Here is a 19,387-nt window from a genome sequence, read left to right as displayed (position 1 = left end):
TTTTTTTTTTTGTTATTTGAGAGAGCGAGAATGAGAGCACAAGCAGGGGGAGAGGCAGAGAGAGAGGGAGAAGCAGAAGCAGCTTTCCTGCTGCGCAGGGAGCCTCCCAGGACCCTGGGATCCTGACCTGAGCGGAAGGCAGACACTAACCGACTGAGCTACCCAGGCGCCCCTAGGGATAAGCTTTTGTACAGGCTTCAAATTTAGTTCTCCTTTGAATATTCACTGGTTCATGAACAGTGGTTTAGAAAACTATCCAAAGATTCATTTTACTACAAAAAGCAACAGGCTTTCTGGGGTCTCAAGGGATTCATACTTGAAGATACACCAGTTAGCAGGGTGTCGGGCGTTCTGCAGACAGAGCTGTTCCAAGTCTGCAGCTGGCTGGGAAGCCTTCCTGTGGTTCAGCCCGGGTGGAAGGCTTCCAGCCAGAGCTTCTGAACCGCTGTCTTCATAGTGGCAGCGCTGCAGGAACCGGATGTGGTGCCCCCAGCAGTGCGGCAGGTTCGTCCGCGTGTGGATGGGTAGGGTCGTGGGTCTGCGGGTCCAGATGGTGGGGCAGCCAGGAGTATGTTTAATTTTGTACAACTGAACAGAACACCAGACAGTCTTCCGAAGTGGCTGTATCGGTTTGCATTCCTGCCGGCGACGAGAGCGCCTCTGGATCCACATCGTCACCCCCATTCGGTATTACCAGTGTGGGGATTTTGGCCGTTGTAATGAGTGTGTGGTGGTATTTCATGGGTGTTTTATTTTATTTTATTTTATTTTTTTAAAGATTTTATTTATTTACTTGACAGAGATAGAGACAGCCAGTGAGAGAGGGAACACAAGCCAGGGGAGTGGGAGACGAAGAAGCAGGCTCATAGCAGAAGAGCCTGATGTGGGGCTCGATCTCATAACGCCGGGATCACGCCCTGAGCCGAAGGCAGACGCCCAACCGCTGTGCCACCCAGGCGCCCCTCATGGTTGTTTTAATGTGCATTTCCCTGCTGACATATGACAGGGGGCATCTTTTCATATGCTTATGTCTTTGGTGCTGTGTCTGTTAAGGTCTTTGGCTCATTTTTTGAAATCAGGTTGTTTTTCTTTATTTTTGAGGTTTGAAGAGTTCTTTGTATTTTTTTTTTTTTTAAGATTTTATTTATTTATTTGACAGAGATAGAGACAGCCAGCGAGAGAGGGAACACAAGCAGGGGGAGTGGGAGAGGAAGAAGCAGGCTCATGGCAGAAGAGCCTGATGTGGGGCTCGATCTCATAACGCCGGGATCACGCCCTGAGCCGAAGGCAGACGCTTAACCGCTGTGCCACCCAGGCGCCCCTCTTTGTATATTTTGAGTAACAGTCCTTTATCAGATGTCTTCCGCACGTTTTTCTCCCAGTCTGAGGCTTGTCTTTATTCTCTTGACAGTGTCTTTCATAGAAATTTTAATTTTAATGAAGTCCAGCTTATCAGTTCTTATTTTCGGGGATCTTGTAGTGGTGCTGTATCTAGAAAGTCATCACCAAACCCAAGGTCATCTCGATTTTTCTCCTGAGTTATCTTTGGGGAGTTGTATTGTTTTGTGGTGTTCTGTATTTAGGTCTGTGATCCATTTTGAGTTCACTTTTGTGAAGGGAGTTCGTGAAGTTTTGATACGTAATCACCATCCTAATAAGTAGAACATTTCCATCACCCCAGAAAGTTCTTTCTTACTGTCTTCCACCTCGTTTCCGTCCCCCTTTGGTAATCACTAGTCTGATTTCTTTCTACATAGATTCGTTGTGTCTGTTCTTGAACTTTGTATTAAGGGACTCTTCACGGCTCCATTACTTTTTTGTGTCTGGATTCTTTTGCTCAGTATCATGTTTTTGAGAACCACCCACGTTGCGTGTATCAGTAGTTTTTTGAGGGAGAGGGGCTGACTAGTATTCTATGATACAAATTCATCCTAATTTGTTTATTTTATTGATGGACATTTGGCTCATTTACAGCTTTTAACTGTTTAAAAATTGCATATAAACTTTCATGTACAGTTCTTTGGATATTTGCATCCATTTCTTTTGGGTCCTCATTCTTACAAATAGTCACATCGTATACCACTCTTTGGATTTTCCATAGCTTATTCAACCAGTCCCCTATGAATAGACAGTGGGCTTGTCTTCAGTCTTTTGCTGTTAATAACAATGTTTCGATATATACCTTTGATTTTAAATTGTTTTTGCGTGTGTGCGGTAATCTGTAGATTAAATATCCATGTGGGATTACAGGATGTCAAGGGTAAATGCATTAGTCATTTCAGTAGATGCTGGAAATTGTTCTCCGTAGAGATCATTCCATTTTTTAGCCTCCGTAGCAGTGTATGAGAAGCTGCCTGTTTCCCCATGGCCTTGTCAGACTTTGCCAGACTGATAGGCGAGGCAAGATGCATCTGGGATGAGCTAGGTTATGCCGTGGGAATAAATAACTGCCCGATCTCAGTGATTTAAGACGACACACGCTTCTATCTGGCCCAGGCTATGTGTGGATTACAAACTGGGGGCAGGTTGAGTGGAGGTGAGGTGGCTCCTCCTAGTCGCTTGGATATCTGCTACTTGGTTGTAGCCACCGTTTGAAACACTGTCAGTTCCTCTGGATGGTTTCAGTGCCAGCAGTTAAACGCGTGCCTCATTTTCTGCTCACAAGTCATTGCCTGGAGCTTGTTTCTCAGTCCCACCAAAGATCCAGACAGTATCTAGAGGGAGAAAGGAATAGTGGGTGAACTGCCCGGGTGGTTACCATACAAGGTGTTTCCGTCCCCTTTCATCTTGTGTTCCTCTGACAGCAGAGATGGAGCTTTAGGGCCATTTGTATCTTCTTGAACTTCCTGGTATGTCATTTCTCCGTTTTTATATTTTTAGTTTTTGTTAATCAGTTTGTAGGAATTCTTTGAGATTTTTGTGTGTTCTTGACAAGAGTTGCATAAACCTTTTTTCAGTTATTTTTTGGCTTTGCTTATGTATTTGCTATGCAGAATGTTTTTATGAGATTGGATTAAGGTAACTTTTCTTTTATGGCTTCTGAATTTTGAATCCTAGTAAGGTCTTTCTCATTCCAAGATTATAAAGAGATTTGTTGATGTTTTCTGTGTTGTTATGATTTCAATAAACATTTGCATCTTTGATTCATTTGGAATTTGTACTGAAGTGTACTGTGAAGTGTGAGTCTAACTTGGTCTTCTGCAGAAGCTACCTGGTTGTCCTAACCACCATTTGTTAGAGGTCCTATCTTTATTTCCACTGATGTGAACGCCTTTATTGAATACTAAATTACCGTATGTATTTGGGTCTGTTTCTGAGCTTTTTTTTTTTTTTTTTAAGATTTTATTTATTTATGTGACAGAGAGACAGCCAGCAAGAGAGGGAACACAAGCAGGGGGAGTGGGAGAGGAAGAAGCAGTCTCCTAGTGTAGGAGCCTGATGTGGGGCTCGATCCCAGAACGCTGGGATCACGCCCTGAGCCAAAGGCAGACGCTTAACAACTGCGCCACCCAGGCGCCCCTGTTTCTGAGCTTTTTATTCTATTATGCTGTTTTGGGTTTTCAAAAAATATTTTATAAGTAGGCTCCATGCCCAGGGTGGGGCTGGAACTCCTGACCCTGGGATCAAGAGTGGGTGCTGTACCTGCTGAGCCAGCGAGGTGCCCTCTATTATGCGGCTTTGATTTGGGGGATGTCATCTTATGATTCAGTATCTAGTAGGGCTTAATTTCCCTCCTGATTATCTTTTTAGGAGTTTCATTTCTGTATTTTTGCTCTATTCCGTACTCTGCTTGATTTAATAAAATTCTTCTAATCATCGTATAAAACTTACAGTCCGTGAAGGTGCACCGTGTGTATCTCATGGCCGAGGATGATGGGAGTTTGAGAAGTGTGTCATGAAGTGTTGGTGGTTTTGTTTTGTATGTTCTGTTTGGGTTTTTTTGTCCAGCAGGAGCTAGTACCTTGAGGTTCTTCCTGACTCCCTTCTCAATTTGAAATCATGATGATGGAAGGAAGAGGGGCTCTCTTTAGGGGTCTGGTAGGCTGCCTTTGGTGACCTTTGGAACTGTGCTTGGACACTGAGCTGTACCTTGTAAAAGAAGATTTATTGACATTGTTGTAATAGTTAATTTGCTTTGTGGATTTTTTTTGTAATCTACTTTTTTTTTTATTTTTATTTTTTAAAGATTTTATTTATTTATTTGACAGGCAGCGAGAGAGGGAACACAAGCAGGGGGAGTGGGAGAGGAAGAAGCAGGCTTCCCGCTGAGCAGGGAGCCTGATGTGGGGCTCGATCCCAGAACTCTGGGATCATGACCTGAGCTGAAGGCAGACACTTAACGACTGAGCCACCCAGGCGCCCTTGTAACCTACTTTAAGAAATTGAAAACTTTGGGTGAAAGTTTTATTATTTTATTTATTTATTTATTTTAAAAGGTTTTATATATTCGTCAGAGAGAGAACACAAGCGGGGGGTGGGGAGCAGCAGGCAGAGGGAGGAGGAGGCCGATGCAGAACTCCATCCCAGGACCCTGGGGTCATGACCTGACCCGAAGGCGGACGCCTAACGACTGAGCCCCCCAGGCGCCCCGAAAGTGCTCATTTTAATACTGCCAAATGTTTCAGAGCAAGCTTACATCTTAGAAGGATGAAAGAGAGAAACTTTGGTGAAAGATCTAACCTTCAGACCCTCTCAAAGCAAAAAGCTGCTAGAGAGCCAGTCACTCCTCCTCAGGGTGGTAACTGCACTTCAGGAAACGCGGCGAGCCAGGATCCGGATACCTTGTCTGCCCTGTCTGCCGCCTGCTTATTTTCTCTTGGCTCCTTTCGGTCAGAATTCAGGATTTCACATGAAATGAGGTTGTTAGATGAATGACCATTTTATGAAATTCTAGATGTGAGTATTCTCAAAGCATTTATTTGTGATTTCCATTTTTCCTTTAAAAGCAAAAGATTTTAAATGCAACTGCATTCATAAAAACCTGGTTTCTTTTTCCCCTCACCACACCAGAAATGATCAGTGACAAGTGCTGTTGATTTGACCTCTTACCAGAATTAGCATCTTATATTTCCGTTCCTCATTTCTTATCTAACAGCATTCCCTTTAAATTTCCCTCACTGGTGTCTCTCTCTTGCGTGCACTCTCTCTCTCTCTCTCTCTCTCTCTCTCTCTCTCACACACACACACACACACACACACACACACACACGAAGAGTCAGGACTTAACACTGAAAAAATACCTTAGGGGCTTAAAACTTGCCTTATTAAGAAACAGGAGGAGCCTTATAAGAATCACGTTTATTGACAAAGCAAAACTTGTAGAATTTTCAGGTGATTCTTAGAAGCATAATCAGAGGATCTTTCTAAAGTGAAAATCCTATTTCTTTTCTTTTTTTTCCTTAAGATTTTATTTATTTGAGAGCAAGAGAGAGCGTGAGCGGGGTGGAGAGGGAGAAGCAGGCTCCCTGTGACAGGGAGACCGATGTGGGCCTCCATCCCAGAACCCTGGGATCATGACCCAAGCCCAAGGCAGATGCTTCACCAACTGAGCCACCCAGGCGCCCCGCAATTATTTTTCTTCTAAAAACCTTTTACTGGCTCCTTGTTCTTCCTGGACGAAGTCCAAGCTCTTCTCACGGTATTTGCGGTCTCCTGTGAGCTGACCTAGCCCCTGACTGCTGCAGCTTCCTTGGCCTTCCCGCCTTCCTCTCGGCAAAGCCGCCAGCTATGCTGCGCCGCCAGCTGCGGGAAGGCTTCCTTCCCCCTTGGAGATGGCAGGGGAGCCTGCATTGATCTCCCCTTGCTTGCTCCTCCAGCCTTCTGTGTCCATGAGCACTCTGCCCCGAATGCTCTTTAGTTCGCCTCCCACGTGGGCTGAGTTCCTGAGCGCCCTTGGAGACTTTCACCTTCACAGCACTGCCTCCCTTGCTGTGGGATCTCTGCTGCGGAGTCCCGTGCTTGATGCCACCACTGCATTTATGTCTCTGAAGCTCTCCTTTTACCTGTCACCTCCTGGGCCGCGAGCCCTTGTTTGATGCCTAGGACTTGGTCTTTCATTTCAGTATTCTCAGGCCCTGTAATTATCTGGGCATCTCCGTGTGACAGAATGTGTCACCCTGTGAAGTCTGGTTGCTTTTATGAGATGGTAGGTTTGGGTTATATAAAATGATAGTGTTTACTCTTAACTCCTGTGTGTTGTGACCTATCTCGTGGACATTTATTGTTGGTGACTTGAAAGCGCCATGCAGCAGCTCTCTGCCATCCAGACTGGTACCAGTCACTGTCCCTTCCACCTTGTTTGCATTGACTTCTGCTCTCACCAGAGGTTAGAGAATCAGAATGGTCTTACTGCCACACGTGTTACTCAGATGTTCTGAGGGGATTCAGATTAACCATGAATTACCAAAATATAAAGTATGTGCCAAAATTTGCTGGTTTGGTGTTCCTGGAATTTGTGATAACTACAAATTAGGGTAAATATGGTTTGAAGCTGGTTTTTGTTTGTTTCTGTTTTTTGATTTTAAGTAAACTGTACCCCACACATGGGTCTCAAACTACCAGCCCGCGATCAAGAGCCTTGTACTACCGTCTGAGCTAGCTGAGGACGCCAGAGGCTGGTTTCTTAACATTTCAATCGATCAATTGATCGATCTAAACATTTAATGCTATAAATTCCCCTCTATCCACTAATTTAGCTGCATCTCACAACTTTGGTATGTTTTATTCATTTCAGAGTGTTTTGTAATTTCCCTTGTGGTTTCTTTTTTCATTGAAAAAAATGTAAAAACATCACTCCCTAGGGGTGCCTGGGTGGCACAGCGGTTGAGCGTCTGCCTTCGGCTCAGGGCGTGATCCCGGCGTTACGGGATCGAGCCCCACATCAGGCTCTTCTGCTATGAGCCTGCTTCTTCCTCTCCCACTCCCCCTGCTTGTGTTCCCTCTCTCGCTGGCTGTCTCTATCTCTGTCAAATAAATACATAAAATCTTTTAAAAAAAAAAAAACATCACTCCCCACCCTTAGAAAAATTAAACTCATAATGGGTAACTTTGTATCCTGTTTATTTAGAATTCTGTCTTGAGCGGGGTCACATGTCTGAAAGTATCGCTTGAAAAGAGTTTTAATGGCTGCATAGTATTCCATCATATCACTGTACCACACTTTAACATTGTCACTGTGGTTGGGCAGGTAGCTTGTTTCTAAACAGTTCTCTGTTACAAACAACACTGACAATTTTCCTGTGGTCGGGCATGTGGCTTGTTTCTAAATAGTGATGATTGTCTTTGAAAGTGTTTGTTGACATCTATGTTTGCTTAGGATACATTCTTTAAAATGGTGGTTCTGGGTCAAAGGATGCGAAGACCAGTAAGTCTTTATTATATATGTATTCGGATTGTTTTTCAGAAAGTTTGTGATGCATTAGGCAAAGCTTCGGTATAGTCAGATCTTCACTTGACGCAGGAAAGTTAGCATGCCTGGGCTGTGTGTGAAGTGATGTTCCTAAGAGCTAAGAAAGTGAAAGGTGATGAGGAAAAGCAAAGGAATAGCTCTTTAAATGACCACTGAGGGGGTGGGAGCGTCCCACCCCCTCTCCCATTCAAATAATGATTTTTTCCCAACTGTATAGCAACTGTGAAATCACTGGCCATGAATTTTTGTCCATTGTGTTGGAAGATACTCTTAAACGACAGTTCCTTGGAGATCTCAAAATGGCTCAAACTTCGTCTCTTGGCTGTGGTTAGTACCAGAGCAACGTAGTGGTTTGTACCCTAGATGCCTCACCGGTGGTTTTCCAGTCCCCAGCCAAACAGTGTTTGATTCGTGGAGAATTGTTTTCATTCTTTACAGTTTTGGCCATCACTGCAGACCTTTCCTCCCCTCCCCCTTAAAAAAAAAGATTTTGTTTATTTATTTATTCATTTATTTTTTTGAGCTCGAGAGAGTGCACGAGCAGAGGGAAGGGCAGAGGGAGAGGAAGAAGCAGACTCCCCACGGAGCAGGGAGCCCAATGCAGAGCTGGATCCCAGGTGCTGGGATCATGACCTGAGCCGAAGGCAGACGCTTAACCGACTGAGCCACCCAGGCGCCCCCTCTTTCCCTTCTTTCGCCCACCATCTAAAGGGTCCCCAAGTCTTGTTGATTTCCTCTCATTGATAAACTTGAATTCAGCTTTCCTGCATTCTCATTGCCACTAAACCGGTTTAGGATGGCATCCTCCACTAGGATTGCTGGCAAGGTGTTTTGCTGGCCTAAAATCACAGCAAGTCATGTCACAGCTGCTTAGCATGTCAGACCAAACATTTGGGAACCTGTCCGTTGTCAACCAGTTCAGCCACTTGGTGTTCTGCTATCACACGGTTCTGGAAGAAGTACCCATTGGGATTCATCATTGTTTCATTGCCACAGTGTTGTGTATTCTGTGGATATATGCCCAGGAGTAGAATCATTGAAACAAAATATTGGTGTCATTTAATATTTCGAGACATTTTCCACATTTTCCCAAAAGGGTGTGTTTAGTTATTCCTCTTGCGGCCAATGAGTGCACAACGGCTCTCACTTTACCTTAGTTCATCCTTGGAAAGGTTTTGCTGATTGGGTAAGAGAAGACATCTTTCATGACTGTTTTAACTTTGCTTTTCTCTGGATTTGAGTGTTTTCCCCTGTGTTTGTTAGCTAGTCTTATAGAAAGTTTAGAGGAAGAGAGACAGTCACTTTTAAGAATTAGGTCTGACAGAGACTGAAGTGGCTTTTGGAGTGTTGGTAACAGGAAGAGCTTTAGTTAGTATTTGTTACTCCTCGACACAAGTGATAGAAACTTGAAACTAGCATAGGCATCAGGAAAATGGCTCAGTTAAGAAAGGTCAGGGTTTTTGTTTTCTGTTTTTTTTTTTTTTAATTCAGGGAAGCTTAGACAAATAAGTCATGGGTAAGGCAGGGATATAGTTGGGCCAAGGAGTGTTTCTGGAAACTCCTTCTGTTTCTGCTGCTTCTACAAAGCATGTTGATTTAGCGTGTTGATTCCTTCCTAGACAGCCAAGCTTCCCAAGTCCCACTAACCAACGCCCCCCCCATCCCTCACTTCCCATTTGAAATATCTTGAGAGATTTTTGTGTTTCAGTGACAGATTGGGGCCGCATCTTACCAGCTCTTGCTAGTGTAGCCAGGGTGCAGGGGCGCAAGAGTGCCTGGCTCCAGGGGTCCCAGACAGACCAGGTTTGGCCACTTGCCACTGACAAAATCCAAAGGGAGAGACCCAAGTGGTGGTGAAACGGGAAAGGAATTTATTTCAGTGAGGCCAACACCGGAAAGACAGGGGACTAGTGTCTCAAAGACTGTCTACTACGTACCATAAATACTTCCAGATTTGTATAAGGAAAACGTGAGGCAAAGATTGATGGGTAGGTGCAGGTGGGCAGTGAAGGTCAAGTCCGTTGTCATGGGTGGCGTTTTGCTGGCCTTGGGCAGTTTTTATTGCTTGGGTTGGGGACTGGTTCCCATCAGGGGATGCTTTGCCCACGGAGTCTTTTGCCTGAGGTAGACAAGATGGAAAGAAGGATTTTATCAATTAGAAAGTTCAAGGTCAAAATGGAAGTAGTTGAAATCCTTTTGCTGGAACTATAGGACCTGAGTAAGTTTGTTCTCAGAAAAAAGGGCCTATAGGGCAGGGGTAGATGAGTGAAGAAACTTAGCGCATACAGTAACACAGTAGTAGGCATCTGCCACATAAAACAAAAACTTATTATTATTTTAATCTCTAGACCCAGTGTGGGGCTTGAACTCACAACCTGAGATCAAGTTGCATACTCTACCGAATGAGCTGGCCAGGAGCCCCTTCTTCTTAAGCCAACAAATGTAGAAGTGTAAATGAGATGGGAGAGGGGGAGAGAGCCAGAGGAAGAACCAGGTTGACTGATCTTCAGGCTTGGTTTTTGTGATTTGGTTCTCTGATACCCCTGTAGGCAGAAGGAAGGATTTCTGGGAAGAAGACCTGTGGGGAGTGGGTAGAGGATACAGTTGTTATAAGGTTGTAGAAGTTTCTATTTCAGAGAAAGTGAGTGGCATCACTCTAGATTAAATCAGGGACACTTGTGATGTGGAAAAGAGTTATTTGGTTTCTAAGCAGCGGTTTCTTGGGTCAGGTAGGTAATATAAGTGGGTCAAGTTGGCCGGGGTATTTACACAGTAAACAGGTTAGGTCTTTACATGCAAACATGTGTGCCTGTCTTTTATCTTAGAGCACTCAGCCTTCTTGATTTCTTTTTACCCTTTGATAGAAATAAGTACGCAGAAATATTTTTCTACTGTAAGAAAATTGGTACAAACATGATGAGAAATGATACTTGACAGCGTGGCCTACTCCTCCCGTGGATAAAATGAAGTTCAGGGCATTGGAGACTGATGAATGGGAGAGGTGTTCTTCTGTAGGGGGATGCTAGCCTTCTGTATTGGTATTCTCCTTTGCTGCTGAAGTTGGCTTGGGAGTAATAGCTTGTAATTAGAAACGTTTTTACGACTTACGCCTCTTAAGTAGATTCTGTACTTCTCCAAACAAGACAACAAACAAAATACTGGGCTCACGTACAGAAGGCTTAGCTGATATTTGGAAAGCTTGAATCCATTAGCTTAACTGCTTTCATTGCAAAGCACTGCCATTGGCTTTTTGAGTTCTTACCTGAAAGTGTGGCCCTAGAGACCCATATAGTACATGGGCTCTTCCTGGGGCTGGTGCGTTGTCACTGCTTCATCTCGTCTACACAGTGATGGTGTTCTAGCCGATTGAACACTTAATTCACTAATACCTAGCCAGCAATTAACGTAAGAAGATGTGTACAAACAAAAAACAGTGCCAGCGTTCGAGAGGAAAATAATGCAAATTGCTTTCAACTTCTCACATCTGTTTCCAAAGTCTTCTCAGAGTTAAAGAAACCCTGTTGTGGAATTTTTAGGTCATGTCTGGAGCCAACTTTGGACCAAGTTGAGTGTACAAGATTTTGGGGCGGGGAGGGGGGCAACGGGGACAAGGAGAGAGTACTTTTTTTTAAAGTTCAGAATCACCAGAGAGAGAGAGAGAGAGAGAGAGAGATTGGGAGAGAGAATGAAAGGGTTTTTAGCCTGGAGAGGTAGGTAGAAGATGTCGCTGATTCTGGAGGCAAATTAAGGTGTTTTTAAAAATTCCGTACTTTCAGTAAACTCCGTGCTCAGCATGGGCCTCAAACTCACGACCCCCAAGATCAGGAGTCACGCACTCCTCTGACTGAGCCCGCCAGGCACCCCAGGACAGCCTACTTTCATGTTTCTCTCTTGCTGTTGGGAACAGGAGAGTAAAACCCAAATGGTTCCATGAGAACAGTCTTCTGAGAATGAGGTGTGGGTGGAAGCCATAGGAGAGTGCTTGTCCCCACAGCCAAATCCTGTGAAAAGTCTTAGCACATTCTTGTTCAAGAGCAGAAGGAACAAAGGAGATTTGACATCATACTTTTGAAAAGCAGATTTAAAAGAATAAGTACCTACTGATTTTGAGAGGTGTGTTTTTACTCTAGTTGGCAGTACTGTCTTTTCTGTCCTAAGGAACGTGAGTCCAGGGCTGCTTAGCTGTCATTTTCTTTCTTCCTTCCTTCTTTTCTTTCTTTCTTTCTTTCTTTCTTTCTTTCTTTCTTTCTTTCTTTCTCTCTCTCTCTCTCTCTTTCCTTCCTTCCTTCTTTCTTTCTTTCTTTCTTTCTTTCTTTCTTAAATTTTTATTTATCTGTCAGCACAAGCGGAGGTGGGGGAAGGCAGAGGGAGAAGCGAGCTCCCCGCTGAGCAAGGAGCCCGACCTGGGACTCAATCCCAGGGCCCCAAGATCATGACCCGAGTTAAAGGCAAATGCTTAACTGACCACACCACCCAGGCTGTCCCTAGCAGTTCTTTTCTTTTCTTTTTTTTTTTTTTTTAAAGATTTTATTTATTTATTCGATAGAGGTAGAGACAGCCAGCGAGAGAGGGAACACAAGCAGGGGGAGTGGGAGAGGAAGAAGCAGGCTCATAGCAGAAGAGCCTGATGTGGGGCTCGATCCCATAACGCCAGGATCATGCCCTGAGCCGAAGGCAGACGCTTAACCGCTGTGCCACCCAGGCGCCCCTGTAGCAGTTATTTTCTTGTTAAATCCTTGCCCTGCTTCAAGGAAAAGATTCTAGGTTACTTTCCAGTTTTTTTTGTTTTGTTTTGTTTTGCTTGTTTCTTCGTGTCTCTTGCTAGAAGAGAAAAATTAATTTTTGTCTACAGGAAGAATGATTTTTTTTAAATTTATTTTTTAAGACCAGGAAGACAGGATGTTTAAGCAGAACACTTAAGAAAATTCCTTACTTTGGAATATGTAGTACATTCCATAGCTCAAAATCTTAAAAGTACAAAAGGTGATGATGGGGGAATAAAGAAATAATGGAAATTATTGGGCCCTAGAATGCTGGCATTGTGTTTGTTTGTACCTGGTCTCTGAAATTAACTGCTGGCCAGGTAATTTAACGGCAGCTAGCAAGTACAGAATTAACCTCCTTAGAGATAGGATGGTTTCCATTTTATAGTATATCCTCCTGTCTAAATAAACATGTGTACCACACCCATTTTTAAACATTGTTTTTGTACCTTGTCTTTTCAACTAATGACGTTGCGTATCATAACATAAAAAGTTTCCTCCATCTTCTCCCTTGACTACAGAGTGGTTTACATTGTTTGGTATTGGTGATGTTTCCAGTCTTTCACTGCTGTCCGTAAAGCTTTAGTGGCTAAGCTTCTGAAACTTTTGGAACGTAAAGATCTAATAATTTCCTTTGTAGCAAAAATCCAAGCTCGTGTGCTGCAGCCATTTGTCCCTTTAGTCCTTTTTAATCTGAAAGGATCACTCAGTCTTTGTTCATTTCATGACATTGACATTTTGACATGTAGAAAGCTCATCAAGGTGTTTTTGTGTGATGCTGCCTCATGGTTAGATTGAGGCTGTTGATGTTGGCAGGAGCGTCCCAGAAGTAAAGCCGTGCTCAGTGGGTCGTACCCGCAGGGACCCACCATTGAAACTTGATCTATTGGTGAAGTGGTGTCGGCCAGCTTTCTCCACTGAAGCGTTCTGTTTTTCCTTCAGGGATTAATGAACACCCGGGGCTAAGATACTTCGAGACTGTGTAGGTATTTCATTACTCCCTATACTCGACTCTGCACACTCACCTGTACTAGCATCCATCCATGGTGATTGCTTGATTTGGTGTTTGAACCTTTCATCTTTACCCTGAGGACACTGCTAAAGGAGCTTGCTGATGACTGCGTGCAGTGTACTTGGGTTCTTCCTCACCCCCCTTGCCTTCATTGTGGAGATGTTATGTAACTGAAATGTGTTTGTTTGTGTTGGATTTAGGGTCCCCCCATCCTTACTTGTGTGTGTGCGCATGCGTGTCACATTCCCAGAGGCCCCCCGTTTCCGCAGCGTATGCATATTCAGAAAAGTGTCACACACCCCTCCAGTTTTTACCCTGAACCCACTCGTGTTCTGAAGGTTCTGAAGGTGACCACTTTTACTGGTCTCTGGCTTAACCTTTTGGTTTCTTTTTGTTCAAATGAGCAGACACATGTATATTTTCTTATGCCCCCATCTTTCTTACGCAGGAAATAGCGTACTATAGATACTGTTCTGCACGTTGCTTTCTTACCGATACATCCATCCGTAGAGGTTTGTCCTGTGGTTCTCCTGTTACAGTTGCGTGGTACTCTGTTGTGCCCAGGTACCGTGTCTGCTGTTGGGTCATCTGGCTTCCCAGTGTCTCACAGTTACAAACAGTGCTGCGATGACTAACTGGGGGGCTATTTGCGCAGATACATCGGCACGGCTAGAGGTGTGTCTTCAGGGTGAATCCTTAGAAATGAATTGGCGTGTAAAAAGGAAGCTGTATGTGTTGTTTTGTTAGAGATTGCAGAAGTCCTCTCCCTGGAAGTGCTGTACCACTTTGGATTCTCTCAGCAGTAAATGAGCTGTTTCCCCACAGCCTTACAATTGAGCGGGGTGTTATATCTTCTCAGTTCTCCTCATTTTATAGATGAGAAATAGATGAAATATGGTATGTCATTACAGTTCTAATCTGCATGTTTCTTACGGAACTATGGCATTTCTTAATCAGACAATAACTTTTTTTTTTTTTTTTGTAGAAGAAACTGCAAAGGAAATCCGAATTGCTTGGTTGGGATTGGTGAGCATATTTGGTTAGGAGAAATAGATGAAAATAGTTTCCATAACATTGATGATCCCAACTGTGAGAGGAGAAAAAAGGTAAGTCGTCCTTTTTTAAGTGATCACTATGGGGTATTCCTCTGGGTTTTTTGTTTATTTGTTTTGTTTTTTTTGTTTTGTTTTGCATCTGTGATCAGAAACTGTTACTGACTTGGGGGAACCCATGCAGCTTGCAGATAAGCAGTGGAACTTAAACTGCTTGAATTGGAACGGTTCTTAATGGTAATGCTTTAAATCAGGTGGCCATGTATCCCAGCAAGCCTATAGGTGATAATTGTAGTTTAAATGCTGATTCTGTGTTGGCTTTCATATTGTTCATTTTATTTTGAACTCGTTTTTAAACGTCTCTTTAAAGGAAGTGGTAAGTCAAGGAAACAAGCTCCCATTAGTGCTATTACCACACTTTCTTGGGCTTGTATTTTTACGTATTATACATATAACTGATAGTTTTACTTTTTTTAGAATCCACATTAAGATTTTCTAACCAAAAAGCGTGGTGTTCACAAAATAGTCAGCTATATAGATATTTTGTATATTAAAAAGAATGATTCTTTGTAAGTTCAGGAATCCTCAGTCTTTGGAAAAAGTTGCAGCCAATTCCCCCTGCTCCGTTTCTCTCTGATGTATAGGATAGAAAGGAGCTTTCGTGGAAGTTTTACTTTATCATTCTCCTCAATGTTGACAGTTTAGGACTACAGCAAATGAAAACCCTCTGTACACAGGTTTAGAACGGATCTGGCCTGGAGCCCGCTGTTTTAATTTTAGATGTTAAGTGGCCAGAGAAGACTAGAAGACTGGGGATGCCAACCCAGATGGGGCTTTCATGAAATTATGTCCTACCCATGGCCAGGAGAGCCTTATGTGGTTATGCCACGTTGGTTGGGGTGCTGTTAACACATTTTTTAATCTGAAATTTAAAAAATAATTCCTCTTATAATTTTTTTGTGTAAAGGGAAGTTGGTTTGTAATTGTAAATTTTGTATTTTTATAGAACTCATTTGTGGGCCTCACTAACCTTGGCGCTACGTGTTATGTCAACACATTTCTTCAAGTGTGGTTTCTCAACTTGGAGCTGCGGCAGGCACTGTATTTGTGTCCAAGTACCTGTAGTGACTACATGATGGGAGATGGTATCCAAGAAGAGAAAGGTTAGTGGGGTGGGGGTGGGGCCGGCTTCCTTCACAGCGTTTTGCCAGCTAGAACACTTTGCAGATGCAGGAAACTAATTTCTGAGGGCTCATTATGTGCTGGGCCTGGTGGGAGGAGGTCCTTTGTAAACTTTGTCAGGATTCAAGATCGGTTTCCTTTTTTTCTGTAAATTTATTATTTATGTACCGAAATGGCTCATATTCAAGTGAAGGAAATCCAATTGATGATTCTTATATGGCTTACAGCTACAGTTTCTCTACATAATACGCCGTGATTGTAGTCCATTAATTTGTAGTGATTGATAAGAATCAGTCAATAAAGCAGACAAGGATACTCTTTTCTCCCTGGTTTGAGAGAGTTAATACTTCATTGTGACCACAGGTAGTCTTTTGTCCTGATTCCCAAATATGCCGACTTCATTGATACCCTCTAAAATTGAGGTTAAATTCCCACTAACCTTGGCAAAATCAATCACCAATAACAGCTACACTCGTTTAGAGTGTTTTTAGACTGAATCAGTGTCAAACTATTTCCATTGCAGTTACTTAGTTTATTTCATGAACAGTATGTGGATTATTATTCCTGATTGATACTTTCTATTTAGAGATTATTCTCTTTAAGATGGAACTTTCATGAAATAAACCAGATTTTTCTCTTTCTCAAAGCTGGGGGATGGAGGGCAGTGAATGTCTGAGGTTACATAGGTCTGAGAGCTCCAAGTTGGGGACTTTGGCTCTTGCTTCCATCTGTAAATCCTGTGCTGTGTCTTATATGATCGGGTTTGGGCACATGCTCGTGTCTTTGACTCTGAGAGGGAATAGGTAGAGCCCTGTAGACAATGGGTAATGCTTTAGAGTCTTGGTCCTTGTTAATAGTGGTCTGCTTCAAAACACAGTGCTTACGGGGCACTTGGCTGGCTCAGTTGGTAGCGCATGTGATTCTCGATCTTGAGGTCATGAGTTAGAGCCCCACGTTGGGCGTGGAGCCTACTTAAAAAACAACACAGGGCTTAAAAAAAATTTTCCCCACCCCCCCCTTACAAATTCATAAGATTATTTCACCAAAACTTTACTTTTATAGTTCTGAATATTTAAATCTAGATTAATAATATATTAAGTGTTTAAAGTAGTACGTATGTAAAGGATGACTAATGTAAAATGGATCCTTTTTGATTTTTAGTTATTTTGCTGAAGTATATATTTCCTAGTGAGATGACAGTTTCATAACAAGTGAAAACTAAATTTCTGTTTTATAAAATGATGTATCATGGCCTCTTTTGGGTATTGTGAGTGTAACGTGATCTTCAAAAAAATACATATTTTTAAAAATTTCCAAACACATGAATTTTTATATTTTACCAAAGGTGTTCCTCACCTTGTTCTCTGATAAGAGTGTGTATTTTCTGCTCCTATTTTAATAGGTACAGTGAAAGTGGGGTGGAAAGGCTTTGTGTTGGATTTGATGGGATCTGAGTTCTTCCAGTTCAGTCACTCCCTTATTTTACAGATAGGAAAGCCACGGGCCCCTGAGTAGTACAGTTGGTTAAGCTTCCGAATCTTGGGTTTGGCTCAGGTTGTGATCTCAGGCTCATCTAGGATCGAGCCCCACGAGAGGTTCCGTGCTTTGTGTGAAGTCTGCCTGAGATCCTCTCCCCCATCCCCCTGTCCCTCCTGCTCCGTCTCTCACTTTCTCTAAAATAAATATTTTTAAATTTTTTTTAAAGGAAAGCCAGCAGAGGAGAGGTTATTTTATTACTATTTTTTAATTTTAAGAGAGAGAGCATGTGGGAACAGGGATGGGAGCAGAGAGAGAGAGAGAGAGAGAGAGACTCAGGCGGATTGCATGCCAAGTGCAGAGCTGGTTGTGGGGCTCGATCTTATGACCCTAACAGCCAAAATCAATAGTTGCAACCTCAACGGACTGAACCACTCAGGTGTCCCAGAGGAGGAGTTATTTTGGAGTTAAAAGTATGAAGTATCTAACCTGTAAGATAGGAGCGTTGGAGTAGACATAAATTTAGCTTTTAATGGCCCTCAAAGCCTTTGCACCCCAGGAAGTAAGATTTTTACATTTATTTTATAAACGAAATGTTGACCTACGGAAATCACAGTTGGTAGTAAAGAGATAAACCATTCGGAGTCCAAATAAGAGACAGAAACGACACAGTAAATTGAACAGAAAGAATAGGGAATTATTATTTTATACACACACACACGCGCACACACACACACACACACACATTAAGGTGTTTTTTTTAATGGTGAATTTATATTTGGACTTAGCCAGCTGGACTCAGTTTAGATGATCCCGATTTTGTTGGCAACATCCAAAGCATCATAGTCAGGAACCAGTCGAACATATGCTGCCTTTCCTCCATCAGGCCCGATCAAGGTGTTGACCTTGGCCATGTCGGTGTCCTAGAGCTTCTTCACAGCCTGTTTGATCTGGTACTTGTTGGCCTTGACATCCACAGTGAACACAAGTGTGTTGTTGTCTTCTATTTTCTTCATGGCTGACTTAGTAGTCACGAGGAAGTTGATGATGGCATAGTGGTCAGGCTTGTTTCTCCTGGGGGTGTTCTTCTGAGGATATTTGGGCTGCCTTTGGAGAGTCAGAGTCTTGGGTTGCTGGAATGTAGTGACATGCGGACCTTTCTTCTGCTTTTTTTGTGTGTGTGTGACTGTGGACGCCTTTCAGCACCGTTTTTTGACCTTCAAAGCCTTTACTTTGACTTCAGTTTTGGGAAGAGCAAGGGCCTCCTTCTTAGCATTTGGTGCCATCTTTGTGAAAGGGGTATATTAAGTTTTTTTGGATATTAAGGTGTTTCTTTTTTGTTAAGTAGTCTCTGCACCCACTGTGGGGCTTGAACCCCGAGATGGAGTCACATGCTCTACCAACTGAGCCAGCCAGGGGCCCTGAATTGTTTTTATATCCTACAAGATAGACTGTATTTTTAATTTTGAAAACATACATATATTACTGGAAGGTTTTTTTGAAGGGATTTTTTTTAAATTGAATTATAGTTGACAATATATTAGCTTCAGGTGTACAGCATAGTGATTCGACAATGACATATGTTACAAAATGCTCCCCAAGAATAGGGAATTATTAATAGGAAATTAGAGTAATGGGGTGAGTGGTTAGTAAGAATTAAAGAGGACTTGAAAAAATATAGGACTAGCAGATGTAGGGAGCAGCCACTACCCCCAGGGCAAAAAAAGAACACCCCAGGGGTCTCTTCCTAACCTTTGCTCAGGCCTGAAATCTGGACCTCTGGAGAATGCCCTGTGCAGGCTCACTAGACGGCTGAGAAGGTGCTGAGATGCTTCCTCCGTAGGGACCCCTACTTGAGACTGTCTACAGGGAGATCCTGGGTCTCATAGTAAGTCACCTGCGAGGGTGCTGAAGAGGTCATTTGTGAGGTGGTCATTCCAGAGGAAGTGCCTCACCAGAGGCAGCCTGCTTTGGCCACTGCCAGAGGTGGCGCTGCAGGAAACTGCTGGATGCTGTTGGCTGCAGGAGCCTGGTGGGGCCGGCACAGCTGAACCCTCCAGTGCCCTCTGCTGGCAAGACGTAGCCTTGCGCAGGCTGGTAAAGGAGAGGTGTTGGCCTAGCTGATCCGTGTTATCACAGTGAGTAAAGCAGGCTGGTGAAGCACAGAAGATAATGCTCGAGTCTTCTGGGGCTCTTGAGATCCACGTTTCCTATTTAAAATACCTTCCCGACACACTAAGACTTGCCGCTCTAAAATTGTAGGATTTTAAAATACATCATTATATTCATTCAAGTTTGAATTCTGTCACTTGCTTAACTTATGATAAGTTTACATTAATGAGATTATATTAAAATATTTTGCCATCTTACATGAATGGTAAATACAGTCTGTGGTTTTTATATTGGACTGAACATTTCAGTGTGATTTGACACTAGAAAGCTATAGTCACGGTAATGCACAGTATAACTCTTTTTTTTTCTTTTTTTTTTTTTT

At 43.0% G+C, this 19,387-nt stretch overlaps 1 protein-coding gene and 1 pseudogene across 6 annotated transcripts in view; one reads left to right on the top strand and one right to left on the bottom strand.

Moving 5' to 3' along the window:
• USP48 (ubiquitin specific peptidase 48) overlaps positions 1-19,387 on the top strand; it is a 92,864-nt gene that overhangs the window by 14,444 nt on the left and 59,033 nt on the right. For all 6 annotated transcript variants that reach the window (XM_040645918.1, XM_040645920.1, XM_040645919.1 and 3 more), the window contains exons 2-3: positions 14,169-14,289; positions 15,242-15,398. In XM_040645918.1, the coding sequence (XP_040501852.1) occupies positions 14,169-14,289; positions 15,242-15,398 (278 nt within the window). The remainder of the gene's footprint in view (positions 1-14,168; positions 14,290-15,241; positions 15,399-19,387) is intronic.
• On the bottom strand, positions 17,166-18,415 carry LOC103666581 (annotated as a pseudogene).

This window comes from Ursus maritimus, unplaced genomic scaffold (assembly GCF_017311325.1).
Source record: "Ursus maritimus isolate PB19 unplaced genomic scaffold, ASM1731132v1 scaffold_32, whole genome shotgun sequence".
NCBI lineage: Eukaryota > Metazoa > Chordata > Mammalia > Carnivora > Ursidae > Ursus > Ursus maritimus.
The sequence above is the reverse complement of the archived record's forward strand: the minus strand, read 5'-3'. Positions and strand labels throughout refer to the sequence as shown.